The sequence below is a fragment of the Spea bombifrons genome, chromosome 3 (assembly GCF_027358695.1).
Source record: "Spea bombifrons isolate aSpeBom1 chromosome 3, aSpeBom1.2.pri, whole genome shotgun sequence".
NCBI lineage: Eukaryota > Metazoa > Chordata > Amphibia > Anura > Pelobatidae > Spea > Spea bombifrons.
The window spans coordinates 98,800,356-98,815,391 of NC_071089.1; the positions used below are offsets into that span (position 1 = coordinate 98,800,356).

A 15,036-nucleotide genomic window follows, 5' to 3' on the forward strand; every position below is an offset into this window, starting at 1 on the left:
TGAATGTGTGTGATAGTGTTGTATGCATTTGTTAGCATTAACATGTAGTGTCAGATTGTGTCTCGGTGTATTATGTTAGCTTGAGGGGGATGAGTTTTTTGTAATGTGTCCTCCTCATTGTGTATGGTATTAATTTTGTACCAGCCTTCAAAGCGGAGCCTGGTAATGTATGGACGATCGCTAGATGTGGTTAGAATGGCTTATTCACTAAGGAGGGAGTTGGCAGGAGAGTTGCATTTTCAACACAATCAGTTGGCTGTGCATTATGAAGGGCCACCACTGACCAGATTTTAAAAACCTTGAAAAAGGCAAATATAACACATGAATGAATTCATGATGTACGGGTTTACTGTATGGTGCCTACTTTGCTCTGCAGGCCCAATCAGTGCTTTGTGGTTTGCTTGTGCAGGGGCCTAAATATACATTGGCAGCATTACATTTCTGAAAAATGACTGTAGCTTCCTGCGCCCAAACTGTGATTACTAACTAAGCCACACTGGCAGCAGAAGAAAGGGGCATCAGCGCGTCTCCAAAGTCGAACTGGAAACCTTTGTAATTAGAGCAGTGTATTGGCCTGGACTCGCTAAGGGGTGCAGTTTCGTAAGACAGGTTCTGGCGCCATCAAGACATCTTGCTGTTTACACAAATGAAAGAGCTGTAATAAGTCTTTTGCTGGTGCAGAAGGTGCTTTAACAGTCATTAACGAAACATGTAAGAGGCGTTATGATACACTTTTTGCCACCACAACAGTTTTTAGGCCTTGAATATTATGCATACATATCTATATAAACACACAATGCATTAGCAAGCCATTGACTGCCTTTCCCTTCTGCAAACTTTTTTTTCTTTTATTAACCCGTAGACAGGAATTATGATTAAGAGGGCAGGAATGAAACTACAAACAAAGCTGGGGGGGGGGTCACGCAGAACAAATTTTTGTTCTCACAAAACTGCTTGAAAGTTAACTGAATGTCCGCACATAACCAATTGCCCATCAGATAAAGCAATACAAGAATACATTCTTATATCCTGGAAGCTGCTTCTGTATTGCACTGACATACATAAACACACAAAGCCATAATGCACATGCATACAAACACAGATATGCTTAAGCATAACCCCATTCATTCATGTAGCTGAATCACCACAAATGCATATACACATGTATATACTTGCTGACTGTCTTAAACAGAGTCCAGCTCCTACCTACATAGTATGTCTCTTCCTGTAGCCGCAGGTTGATGGCTGGAGGATCCTGACACATTAACTCTGATCCTCGACTTCTCCTTATAATAATCAAGAATGGGTGCCCTTTCCACTAACACCTAGGCATGCTTTATGCGCAGAAATGGATGGAGCTTAGCCAAATGGCCGTGGCAAGTATATACCCCTACATGATACTGGGCCATTAAGTGGCAGATTCTCCATTGAGCTGTACACATTGCTGGAGTGCCAGGTTTTAAAAAATATCGCCAATCTATACAAATACGTATACAAGTCAAGCGGATGTGTGTTACAGCATGTCTGCCGGGACTCCGTGGCTTATTTTTGGGCCGTAAACCCTAAACGCTATTTCAGAGATTGTGTAACATGCCGCTTGGTGCTAATAGACTACAAATATCCTGGTTGTTCTAATTGGCTACAGCCAAAGGCACCATTACAATCATAGTGTTTATAGAGCAACAGTGATTGGCCAGCTCTGTATTGTTTAAACTTTAAAGTATGATGAGTAATATTTTGGGGAGAACTAGGAGGTTTGGGAAATTGTAAATTTGAAATCGTATTTCATTCTCTGTCATGCTCTGCAAACCATGAGAAATGAATGAATGCCTAGAATTACATAGTTACAGCACACATTGAAAACAAGTGTCTCAGAATACAAACACAAGGAATGTAAAGAAACTGTTTCATATCAATGTGTTTTGAATTGTAACAAAATGTGCATATGTATTAATACAAATACATATATGATCTAAACTGCAAATGTTTTAGCGCACCCCCCCCCCCCTCTGATGCCTGCTATCAGGTTATTCCTTTCTTTTTTGTCATCTCCCCTTTTTAAAAAGAACAAATAGAAATGTGTTGATAATTATATTTAACTTGCTAGACTTTGTGGTCATATCCCTTCGCAAAGCTGGGAAATGTCCCCATCCCCGTTTGGTATAAGAAATAAGCCTCTCTAGCTCATTTTTAACGCGGCATTCAGAGAAAAAACTTTCTACTGTAAATTTTTATATTAAACCATAAAACCACTTATCTGATCCTTTAACTATTTAAGCGCCAGAAAGCTATTGGAGAGCTATGCAGTCACATAGTGCCCTTGCTTTGCAAAGGTTAAGCCGCCTGTCATACACTCATGTTTCCATCAGACTTGTGATATTTCACAGGCACGAGTGGGAAACCATCATCACAGTTCCCTTTTCTGTCTTAACACATCAGCCTGTTCTTCACAGGAAAAGTCTGAGGCTGGAAATGGGTCTGCAGAAGAATGAAAGATCACACAGCGTTATTATTATAATTTTTTTTTTTAATAAAACAAGCTAGCCTGATGCCCAAGGGCAGCCTGTCAAAACATTCATTCTTGATACGGCCTATGGAAATTATTGTCCCAAATTAATCTAGCCAGTACTCAAACCTCGGAAGTCTATTGCTTTATCTGTGAGTCCTCCTCCTGCTTCAATATCATGTTTTTTTTTAATATCTTGCACAGAATCTACCTTAATTTTGGTGTTAAAAAATGTAACTAAATATAGACTCTGCTGCTTTAGCTTCCCCGCAAGCAGCAGATGACGAATGGTTGGTTTCTGAAGATGTATATGCTTTATGATTCCGCAACTAGCTAAAAATGATGTCTCTAATATGTGTCTCCTACACTGAAACAAAGGCAGACCTTTTCCTGGAGGTAGGATTTATCTCGCTAAAAAAACAAGCAGCTGGGTAAGCACCGCTTAATTACAAGGCTTCACCCAAACACTAAACACAACCTTTCCTTCTATCTCTGGGGTAAAGTCATGCCATCTCCAACACCCCTAAGTATTTGCTCAGCATTCATGATTCATGAATGGCCTCAGTATGTATGTTAGAGATAAACCGTTATCTCTAGACATTTTCTGTTTGCCTGTCACCGCTTGCACAGATACAAGTTGGTTGGTGTTGTTAGAAGATCCTTGGAAGGATATTCAAATCTTTTTATTGGTACCAATATATCATGTATGTGATTTATTTGTATTAGAACCCATAACTCTTCATTCCTCATAGGAAAGTAAGATTAATGATAGCCATATCTTCCAAGATTAAGAAAAACAACATTTGGATCCAAGTCCCCCTGTCCCTCTTTCTTTTACTTTCCAGGAGCTCAAAATGCTTGGAGAGTATGAGTATATAACTGTGTTCCACAGCCCGAAAAATCATAATCGATATTGAAACAGAAAATCAGTTTATAAAAGAAATTGCATGAATAAAGTACCTTGCTCTGTTACATAAATGTGTATCGAAAAACATATAAATTGTACTAATTAAGCCCCCGAGCCATGCTTCTATCCACAGCCCTAAAACAAAAGTCTTTTAGATGTTGGGAGGCATTGAAATATGTTTAAAGCGGACTTATAGTACATCTTCATAAAAGAATCAACAGGTTGCATTTGCAAACAGAACGTGGCTGCCTAATATCATACAGTTACTTTTATGGTGATTGTAGAATGGTGCCATATAAATCAAAAAATGGTCAAATCTATGACCATAAAACTGTATATAATGTTTAATTCTAAAATGAACGACTAGATATGACATTTCTTTAAAAATATTAATTCAAACATCATTCCGGCATATTTGTCCAAAACACTTATACTGATTACCAAATTAACCAGTTGTGCATTGACAAATTATGCTTGTGTGCCTTTGCCATATTAAGATTCATCAAACATGGATTTATTGGGCGTAAATAACTGGAGACTCTGCTACATCGGCCCTTTTGGTAGTAAAGTTGTTAAAAATCTTGTGTGCCATGGATTCTTGCTGTACCCTAAATTAGTGTTATTATGTTGAGCACAGTGACTTTAAGCATCATTTGGCACCTCATGTTTCCTCACTGTTTGCATAAAATCATAACTCAACAGGGTATAATGAGCAGCCATTAACATCTTTGTGTAAAAAAAGAGCCTGAGTACTGTAATCTGTAATGGCTTCAAGCTGTGGCAGCTCTGTTACATATGGTGCATGACACGTATAGGATATCAAATTGTCTTTACATATAATGGGTATTTCCATCAAATATACCCTGTGTATACAATTTGCGTAAATACCATTAACCCTGTGATGCAGTAAGCTAGTTATAACCAGGCTATCACATTACAAATGGTGTGTAATGGACGGGGTCACCGATGATTTCATCGAAAATTATTAGGAAATTATGATTTATATTAGAAATGAAGAGGACAAATGGTTAACTATTAATAAAATAATCCTCACTTTATTTATTATTCAGTGCTAACTTGGTCCACGCAGGAGAGACTCACTGGGGTTGTCCCTTCACGTTTAGTAAAGAAAGACAGATAACATATTCCATATCTCGCTTCAAGTCATCTACAGCTGACAGTTTAATGAATAAGGACACCTATTTGTTGCCACACAGTACTGTTAAAAACATGCAGATCATATTACTGTAAATTTAAAGTAAATACAAATATCCAGAACCGCTGAAATGTTTCACCCTCCAGAGTTGGCTTAGGGAGCGATGAGGGTTCCTTGAGGACAAACACACATACATAATCATGACATATAATATTGTCACTCCCGGGAACACCCCAGACCTGGTTCCTTGGAGTTCTTCTCTTCAGAGGAGGTGTGAGGGAAGGATTAGCCATACACAGGGCTGGAATTAGCCTCCAATTAATTGTTAATGGAGCAGTAGGTGGAAAAAACCTCATTTCGCCCCAATTGGAGATCAAATGGTAGCCCGGTAATCAGCTGTGATCCCTTGAGATTCCAGGAAGCCTGGAGAATTCATAGGTATCAAAATTGGAGTTCTAACTCAATCCAAAACGATGATATTGGTAAAAGTCATAGGTGGAATACAAAACAGCCTTTGGTATTGGCTTCTACTGTTGGAAGATATGTGTTTTTGTATATAGAGTATGCTTTATCATATCGGTTATCAAGTGTGTCAAGTATGGGTTTATTCTATGAGAAGTACCAGCTGAAAACGAGAGTATTACATTCCAGACATTCCAGGTCCAAGGGATATGATTCAGAAATACCAAAATGTAGCTGGCCGTTATTTGTATATCTCTTCCATTCAGGGGGATTCTTAAATCCGCTTGGTGACCTGACCACAGGTATTAGTTATCCCAGTACATAAAGCTAGGCACTAATCCTAACTTGAAATATCAAACAAGCAAGACCTCATACTTACCATGCTTCAGATTGTTGGCCCTATAACGAATACATAACAGTATGATAAAGCTTTTGGTGTAACAATATATACATAATGCCTATTTGCCAATCATCCGCACAAACAATTCCACATAAAAGGAGGCTGCGTGTGATCTGCCAATATTCCCAAAATCAACATTTACAGTTCAGTATGCTTAATAAACCAATGTGGTCTTCTCACAATTTGCATTATTATTTCTCCTCATTAAGTTATTCCTCCCCTTTGGCATCCTGAGAAAGATGGGGGGGGAGGAAAGAGGAGATTATTTCAGAACAGGCAATAAACAGTAATGCAGTAATTTTGTTAGTATCCCAGGTAAAAACGGCCCACTGATTTTGAACCAAATATCTCCAACAAAGCTTTGTATAAAAGTATAAATTAAATATAAAACAAATGCCTCAAACAGTATGCTTAGACCACAGCAGGAGAAGTAGATATATATATATATTTTTTTTTTAACTTTATGAAACCCTTTCTCCCTTGTGATATGGGAAGTTAAGGATATAACTTACAGTATGTTATAAGCATGTGTGTATGTCTGCATATAGTGCGTGTATTAGTTTATGGTGTTAGCATGTGTACATGAGTGTAGAATGTTAGCGTCTGTGTTACTGCAAGGTGTTTGTGAGCAAAAGACTTTAGCGTGTGTGTGTCTGTTAGTGTGTAAAAGTGTAAAAATAATGGTAAAACATACAAGCTTGATGGTGTTAAATACCCCTTGTCATAAAAGGGTTGACTTTAGTACCATACAAAGTGGTGCAGCACTGAAGAAAGGTGTTGTATTGCCGGGGAAATATATCAAAATAAAAACATGATTGGGGGGGTGTCACCGAAATTGTTTGGCCGGCTCCTAGATCCAAACCAAATTTGTCGACCCCGGTATTAGGACATTGAGACAAATTGCCAAGGTCAAATCAATGTTAAGCTTGTCTGTCCTGTGGTTCAGCTGCATCAAAGATTATGCTGTTCCTCAATGCTATGGTATAAATGATAATGCATCTCATGATTAAACAATAAGGATGTAAATGACTTCTTTTTCATATGCACATTCACTTTGGGCAATACGATCCAACGTGGTTCTTTTATGAACTGGATTTTGGAAGGCAAAGACAAATGTGGGCTTAATTGCTCTCCTCTCAAATAACTCAAGGGGAACACTTAATAATATATGTCTCTGCTTTGGCGTTTATGAAAACCGCTGACCTTTTTGCAGCCGCTGAGGTTGCCGTGGGTACAAGTTATTAATAATTTAACCATTCGAGAGTCTGCAATTGTAAAACCCATTGTTTGAAAAATGTTGTATTAATTCTATGCTGGTGTTAGGAGCCTGCCAAAATGCTGCAGAGGAAAAGTATCAGGGCTCATTGATAGTTTAATCCTAATCATGTTAATGTTGGATAATTGGCCAGTAATTAGAGGGAAAAAAAGGGAACTCTCCGGGTTTAACCATGAGTCTCTGGGTTTTTGCCCCAATCTCAGGGTCTTAGGGTGAAGGCAAAAAATCTCAGGGTCGCGCAGTTTGGCGCTAATTCCTTCCCATTTTACACTGTCAGGCTCGTATCTAAGACGGTGCTGTGGCTCCTTGTATGTTGTGGCTGATATCCCTGTTTGAATGCAGATGGCCTAATTAAATGTATCTTTAAATAATGACAAGTCCAAGGCTAGTATTGGAGCCATTTAGTGAACACATAAGTTACTACATAGAATCTTCACGACTGGCTATTAAAAGGTTAATATTTTGAGAATCTCAGGGTCAACTGATAAAGTTCCCAGGTAGAGTAATTATTAAGATATTAAACAGATCTTGTGTTCAGATAACTTAACATTTTCTATACTTGAGATCAAGCAAAACATTTGAAATATTTATCTATTATCGCTAGCAGCCTGTCAGGCTCATGTAAACAGATACCGTCGCCTAATTAAAAGCATGAATGTCTTAATGAAACAGTGGAAAATCAACATAACTCCCATAGACCCCTTACTGGTCTTTAGTTAAATAATAGCTTTCAAGAAGGTATTTAATAATAATAATATAATAATAATGTAAATTATTTCACTTTCTTGGCTTGAGTTATGTTATAGGTCTTTCACTTTGTTTCTTGTCTGCCTCCATTCTTCCTGTTCCCTTTCTTTTCTGATCAGCCCTCTTCACCCCTTCCATTCCTCTCTCTCACAAAATACTTCTGGCGCACCATTAACCCGCTTTTATATAAATCACGTTTCCCTTGTTACTGTTTGCACAATGATTGAAAGTTCAGTCTGACATGTGTGTGCAAAGGTAAGGGTGCATGACCGTGTTTTAGTCTTGTGCTGCTGACCCCATTTAATTTATAGTGCTTCTGAAAATTACATTTGGTGGGGCTCACAGGACATGGTGACCTTGTCATCTATAAAGTGTATTGTTTTTTGTACCTAAGGTTTTCAAAAGAATTTTTAAACGGCAACTATATCTGTGTCTAATCATCAGTAAACTATATCATTTCGTAAGTTTCCTTTTTGAAGTATTTTAGAATTTCAGTAGAATGATGGTTACCCCATTTATATCCAATAACATCACAGAACGCCAATGTGCTCAGCAAAGCGATATTCCTCCGCCAGTAAAGGTCCTTTAAAAATAGATGCTTTTGTTTTCAACAACATGTTCAGATCAATAAGCAATTATATCTTCATTTCCTTTTATGTGCGTGTGTAAACTGTAAGTGACAGGAGATCATGTGCGCTTACCAGTAAGAGGACCAAAAAGGCATGTATTCTTACTAAATGCACTATAAATAAATGTTTCATATTGCGATAAATAATAAACCAAGGGGCGGCATCAGTATATAGGTTCATGTAATGCTATTTATGTCTAAAGTGAGTCTTTCCCCCTGTGTGGCTTTGAGCATCATCATGTCCGGGAACCCAATTCTTTGGCCTTGTTTCAGGGTATGTTTGGTATTTGACCTTCACAATTTGCTTTTATGCTAGTATATCATAGTTGAAATTCCTGTTTTGAATACAGGTTACCTTAAGGACCTCTTTATTATAGTATACCATCCAAGTGTCCCTCTTTAACAGGGACAGTCCCTCTTTGGGGCCAAACCCCTCTGTCCCAAATTGCTTTTCTCCCGTGATATCCCTCTTTTTGAGGAGCTCAGACTGCTGGGTATCACAGACTGGGGACTCTGTTATTCAGTACTATATATCACTAAATGTTGCAATAGTGTATATAGAAACAACATGAAATATGTTTCCCTCTGAGCATTTCAAATGATGGGATGTGATAACAAAGTCTGTAGGTAAACTGTAAACTGTGGGATCTCTACCGGTGTTATTTATTGTTGGAAAGAAAACTTACTGTCTCTTATTTTGTTCATAGTGGCTACTAATCGGACAACTAACTTTTGATCTGCCAGACAATTCTTTGAAATGTAATCTTACTTCTCATGAGGATTTGCCATCGCTTTAAAGCCTGAGTTAAGATTTCCATGATGAAAACCATTTGGCCACCACATGTTGTTTGCCCCTATGTAATATGCTAATATTTTAAACACTTTCTAAGTCAGCATACTTGGACACTTTATAGACATCTAAATGTATTTATTTAAATCTGTATTATTAAAACCCCTCACCCTATTAATCAATAGATATGATGATCAAGTCAGAAAATTAAGAAGAGATTTGCATAGGTAGGCTTCGTGATGGATACATTGATGAAATGCCCCATTATGCACCTGGATCCTTCAGTCGAGGGTTTAACGATTTTATGTAGACGTTAGGAGCCAGACAGACAAATCTAGAAACAAGATCTAAAAAATACGAGCCATGGCTACTGAAGAGTTGTCTTAATTGCACTTTTAATGTATTACTTCAGTGGTTTCCCGTTTTTTGGGGGGATCTGGCCCTCCTGTTGGTCTTTTAGCCAGGGATGGAAGGAAAGGTTTAAGGAAGGCGAAGACTTGGAACTCTGTTAGTGATAGGATAGACCTGGTTCAAATGGAGGTAAAAAGATTGAAGTGGTGGGACAAAACAGTCTCTTATAGATTATAAGCTTGTTTGAGCAGGGCCCCCTCACCTTTTATGTCTATCAGTCCAAATTGTTATGTGCAGCTCTGTGAAAAATGATGGTCCCATATAAATCAATAAATAATACTATAAATATGGCATCCCACCTTTCCGTTCAGTCATACAGGGTGTTGCTATATACTTAATCTAAAGCTGACGGAAAGAGGCGTTTGTATCCTCAAGGTCAGGTACAGGAAATGGAAGGTCAAAGAGTGTGCACTTTTACAGAAGGAAATCGGCATTTTGAAATAAGGTTTCCCCTTGTGCTCAGCGACCCATGAATTGTTTAGTCTGCTGAAGAGGTGAAGCATGAAAATGCCAACATTTTAACTACTGACTCGGCCCATGGAAAAAATTTGATGAACTGCACTGCAGAGTGAAAGCTAAACAGTCCTTAATCAAAAGATTTAAATTCATGACATAGCCCTTATTTTAGTGCTGGAAAAACATACAACGGTTTCCCATGAAAAGACCAAAACGGTCCGTTCTGTAGCATAAGAAATTCCATTTAGAAGCATTCTCTCTTTCAAATATATAGTTATGTACAACACTGTGGAATATGACGGCGCTATGTAAAACAACTGCATAGCTACATTTTATCCACATCCATTGCCCATAGCTTTTGTAAGTACTTTAATTATTATTCGTTCTTTACCCCCAACCTTGGCATTGCCGTAAACGGAAAGCAAGTCCACCTCTTTGGTCTTGACAGCCAAATGTTTTTGCTCCGCTTACCATCATAACATAGCTTGGCAACATTAAACATCAATAATATTCTATGTACCCATGAGGTCACACACCTTTAACTCTGAGAACATTTCATGAATGCATTTCCTTGGCCCATTAACACCGAGTATTATTTGAATTGGTTTTAAATTCAAGGCCGTATTTCTCGTCTTCGCTAAAGAAATGTGCAAAATCATTAATTTGCAAAAGTCGTCTTGAGAAATGACCTGAAAAATGAGTTCATCAAAGTATATTTAAAGGATTAATGAAGCAACACCAAAAGTGTACAATTTGAACTAATTATAATGTTCTGTAAATACTACTTTATATTTTATTAATGTAGCTCTGATAGATTCTGTGGAGCTTTGCAATGATATGTACAGACAATTTCAATTTTAAACAGAGGTAGAAGGTGTATCTAAAGAGCGAAGAGAACCTGTTACACCGGGTAAAAGGCAAAGAACTAGTCACAAGGTCAGCGTCCATGAATTCTCTTAATTTTTCTTACACAGTTTTTTGGACGTTTAGTAAACCCACTTATGTGGTTTTCCGTTTTCCCTAACAGTTATCTGCTGGTACATTAGCTGCAGAGACTGCATTTTCCACTTCTGTTGTGACCGAAGGATTGTTTAGTCTGCAAAGGTTCTGAGCTATTCCTCAGGAAATGTAAAGATGAATGAATAACACAGCTAGCTGGGTTGATGGGATGTTATTTTAATTTTCAAAGTATTGGCTATAAACTCAAGCTGTACCATCGGCGTCACAGTAAACCAGTGTCCCCGAAATCTTATCTTCTAGAGTTTAACCTTAAGACATCCAAGAGGGAGTGTAGCTCCACTGCTCAAAATCTGTAGATCCCATGAGGAAAGAGCGAGACACATCATAAGTGCAGCATGGAAGAGGAGACTGTTGTTTCTTGGGGTTTTCAGAGAGCTAGATCTCACCTTTTATAGATTTTCATGTGTATTATGGTACTGCTTACAAACCTCACTGCGGTGATTGCTTTATAAGAAGTTTCTACCCATACAACTGTAGTAGTCAGCTAGTTCCCCTGGTAAATTAGGACCTGCTTATTCTTATTCTAATATATATATATATATATATATATATATATATATATATATATATATATATATGTGTGTGTGTGTGTATATGTATAGATCAAGGGAATTGTAAGAATTTTGTTCTACTGTGGCAAAATAAACTATGTGCATCCCATTAAATATTCATTTTCCATAAGATAGAGAATAATCTCTTAAGAAATTGCAAAATAATTATATTAAATTGACTTTCAAGGAAGCTAGTAAATGGTCTCCAGAAACATCGTGTATCATACTGTAAAAATGATAAGCTGAAAATGGCATTAAAAATATGTTTGCATGCCAAATTGTTTGGCTGTATGAGTGAAACCTAAGACTTGAGTTGCAAATGTTTTAGTTTGTGTGTGTACATTGTCAGCTAGTGTATCTGTGACAGCACCAGGTACGCTTTGTGCGGATCCTCCATAGACCTCTTTAAATGGTGTGATTTAACCCTTTATGTCCCTATGATGATGGGACCTAAGTACATGTGTAGCTTGTACACAGCGTCTCCTTTTTTGGTAGTAGAAACAAGTAAGAGCAGACACTATAAAAACAGTTGTGCGCCATACAGTATGTTACTGTAAAAATCAGCATGACTAGTATTTTCATAGCCTATAAGGAAACCTATGGTTTCCTGTGGAGAGAGAGAAAAAAAATCCACCCCGCACTGCAACGTCTGCGGCATGTTCAGCCCAGAACATAAGAGCCTAATGGAGCTCTTTCCAAATCCTTTAATGCTTTCTGCCACACTTACTTGGCAGAGCCTCTCAAGCCGTTATGTGAGATTGGAGAGTTGACCTTAAAGCAGGATTTTATTCTGGCATGTCTCCCACGCAAATATGCAGAAATCTAGCAAAAATGCCAAGGGTAGGAGATGGATATAGGAATGCAGGTTTGATACAAATTTTCCAAAGGAAAACACTAATAAGCACTGTGTAACATTTTCAAGGACTTCAATTGACTGATAAAGCGACTCACGTTATAAATATGTTATCCATCTTTATAATCATCTGTAATATATCCATAAATAAGAAAAAACATAAATTTGCCCATTAAGCTTATTGCATAGTAGGGGACGTTTTTCAGCTGGTTCACCGCTCTTCTATGCTTCATAGTACTTCGGCTCTTAGTTGAGACAAAGATTGTGGGCAGACAAATGGTAAACACTGATTGAGCTTTCTGCTTTTAGTAACCTATCTGTAGGTTACAGAGGACAGCCATGTCTATCGTCTCAAGAGATCCTGGTGGTTCTGCCTGTCTCTGGGGTATAGCAGGATTCAGCTAAACATTTGTGCCTCTTGTAGATCTTTTACCTGCTGGCAGCATTGGCATATGACTCCATATTCTTTTGTCATCACTGACAATGAAAGCTCTGCTAGAGAAACGGGGAGGAGAGGCCAGGGAAATCAGGGGTTCATATTTCCTCATCCTTCCTTGTTCCTCTACCCCACCCTTTCCCATCTGGGAGATTTGTATTGATAAGGGGGCTCTGGGAATGTTTGTATATTTGCCTCTTCTATATTATGTCTTCTTACAAACATCACGGCATAATGAGTACTGTGTATGTATGACTTCCTTATCTCTCAGGGCTTTATTTTTTCAATTATGCCTACCACCAAAATATCCTTGTTTATCATCACCTGTTCTTTGTGTATTACACTCCAGCATATTAGAACAAATACAGATACAGAAACAGAAACAGCCCAAAAAAGCCGAAATTGAGACTTGCGCAGTTCCCAATCTAGCATTGATTTGTGTGTGCTTAAAGTCTCATAGAACAAAAAGGAGGTTGTGTATATTGGGAAGATATGGCTGTTCTCTTTCCCCAAGTTTACCTCCAACATGGTTTAGCAATAAAAGCCCAGCTACAGCAACCAATATGGATTCCAATAGCTTTTCTGGATTAATACAATCTAGATCTTTTTAATGGCTGTACTGAAAACCCAAACTGTTTTGATGAATGCTTAGCCTGAAAAATAACATTTTCTTTTCTGTTTTCCTTTCTAGCTGAGCCATTGCCTTTAATGGACCTATGTCGAAGATCGGTTCGCTTTGCTATCGGAAGAGAACGTTTGCACCAAATTGAGTCTTTACCTTTGCCTCAATCGTTGAAGAACTATTTACAATACCAGTGACTTGTTCCACTTCCAATAAGCCTCAGCGGAGAACATTGAAAGGAAAAGGAAATAATGCAAATCAACAGATATTGTTTACATGGAACAATAACTCCTTTGTGGTGGACTCGAGCATTATTTAATTTTTAATATATTGATTTCTGTCTATCTGGATGTTGTGCCACAGAAGATAACCAGAGCTACTGATAGTGGGAAAAATCTGTCTGATGTTCCATCCAGTATTAGAAGTGTTTGTCCGTATGCACACAAGAGGATTCTTAATTTCTACCCAGCTGTTTATTTTCCAATAACAATGATATATTACATGGGCCTAAATTGTTTCAAACATCTCTGAGGTCCTTTTCCCGTTTTAATAGGCACATGAAAGAAAAGTTAAGAGTATTGTGTTGATGCACCACATTGTCATCAGATTGTTGCTTATTGTTGTTCTCCCTTCCACTATTCAACTCCTGCTCTGGCAGGAATACGGTGGTGTACACAATCTTAGGAGGGTTCTTATAGTAGTTAGCAGTCTCTTTTTTTGCTTGCTCCCTTAACTTGCTCCTCTGTAGCAGTTCCATGAGCACTGGAATATTACAGGATAAGATACTTGGTGCTCTTGCTGTAAACGTACAAGGAAGCAGAAAAACAAAGATCTAAACTCTCCAAGGCACAAATGTCTTCTGTCTGTTAGAACACCAAAAATGAGTACAGGGGGCTCCTTCAGACTTGTGGGGATTGATGCTACAGTATCCCTTCATTGACACTGATATCAAATGCTATAGGGCAATGTGGCATTTCTTGGCTCAGAACAACTGGTCAGAGGTATGATCATTTAATCAACTTTGTTCTGTGTAAATAGAGCCAGCAGAATATAAAAGTGGCTTTCACCGTCGTATTCACCATGATTAGGTTACAGGGTGTAAGACAAACCAATGAGCGCTAAAGGAAGTAAATGTTCTAACAATACATGTAGGGGTTTCATAGAGAAATTAGTGGCCACTAAAACAAAGCTACCTGTCAACAGGTAGAACAAGTTTTCAGGACCATAGACAGGAAAATACAATCCACCAATCCTCTTGATGTTATTTGACAAAAAAAGAACCAAATTTCTATGATCCCATTATATGTTCAAAGTGCACACTTGAGAGTAAGATTTTCAAGATGTTCTTCATTCTTCAATGAAAGACTTGTCACGTTTTTAATGAATGGTTTTTACTTTATATACACTTTAAAATAATTTTTCCTCTTTTAATGTATATATTTGATAAATTGTTTATTTATCTTTGTAGAGACAGTTGGATCTCTTTTAACCCTTGGGGTGTACAAGGCATTGTGCAATACTCTGCTCATACCCCTGTGGCCCCCAAAGGGTGCACTCACTAACCCAGGAGCTTGCAGGAGAGTTCAACTTTTCAAATCTATGCTAGGACTGGGATTTGAAACATTGAACTCTTTGTGAGGTTAGTGAATACACTCCCAAGGGTTAAACGTGATGCTGCTGCTATGTAATGACATTGTTCTCCAAGCTCAATGTCAATTTTATTTTAGCCCTCTTATTTGTAGAACGGACCTGTTCAATGAGATCAAGGACCCTCTGACAGATAAGATATTAAATATGCTGCTTTTTTGTTACTTG

At 38.0% G+C, this 15,036-nt stretch overlaps 1 protein-coding gene across 1 annotated transcript in view; it reads left to right on the top strand.

Annotated features, from left to right (window-relative positions):
- The window catches only part of SPSB4 (splA/ryanodine receptor domain and SOCS box containing 4), a 56,109-nt gene extending 42,636 nt beyond the window's left edge, over window positions 1-13,473 (top strand). Inside the window, exon 3 of the mRNA XM_053460991.1 lies at window positions 13,291-13,473. Within this exon, the coding sequence (XP_053316966.1) occupies window positions 13,291-13,418 (128 nt within the window). The 3' untranslated portion in view covers window positions 13,419-13,473. The remainder of the gene's footprint in view (window positions 1-13,290) is intronic.
- Window positions 13,474-15,036: the final 1,563 nt, after the last annotated feature.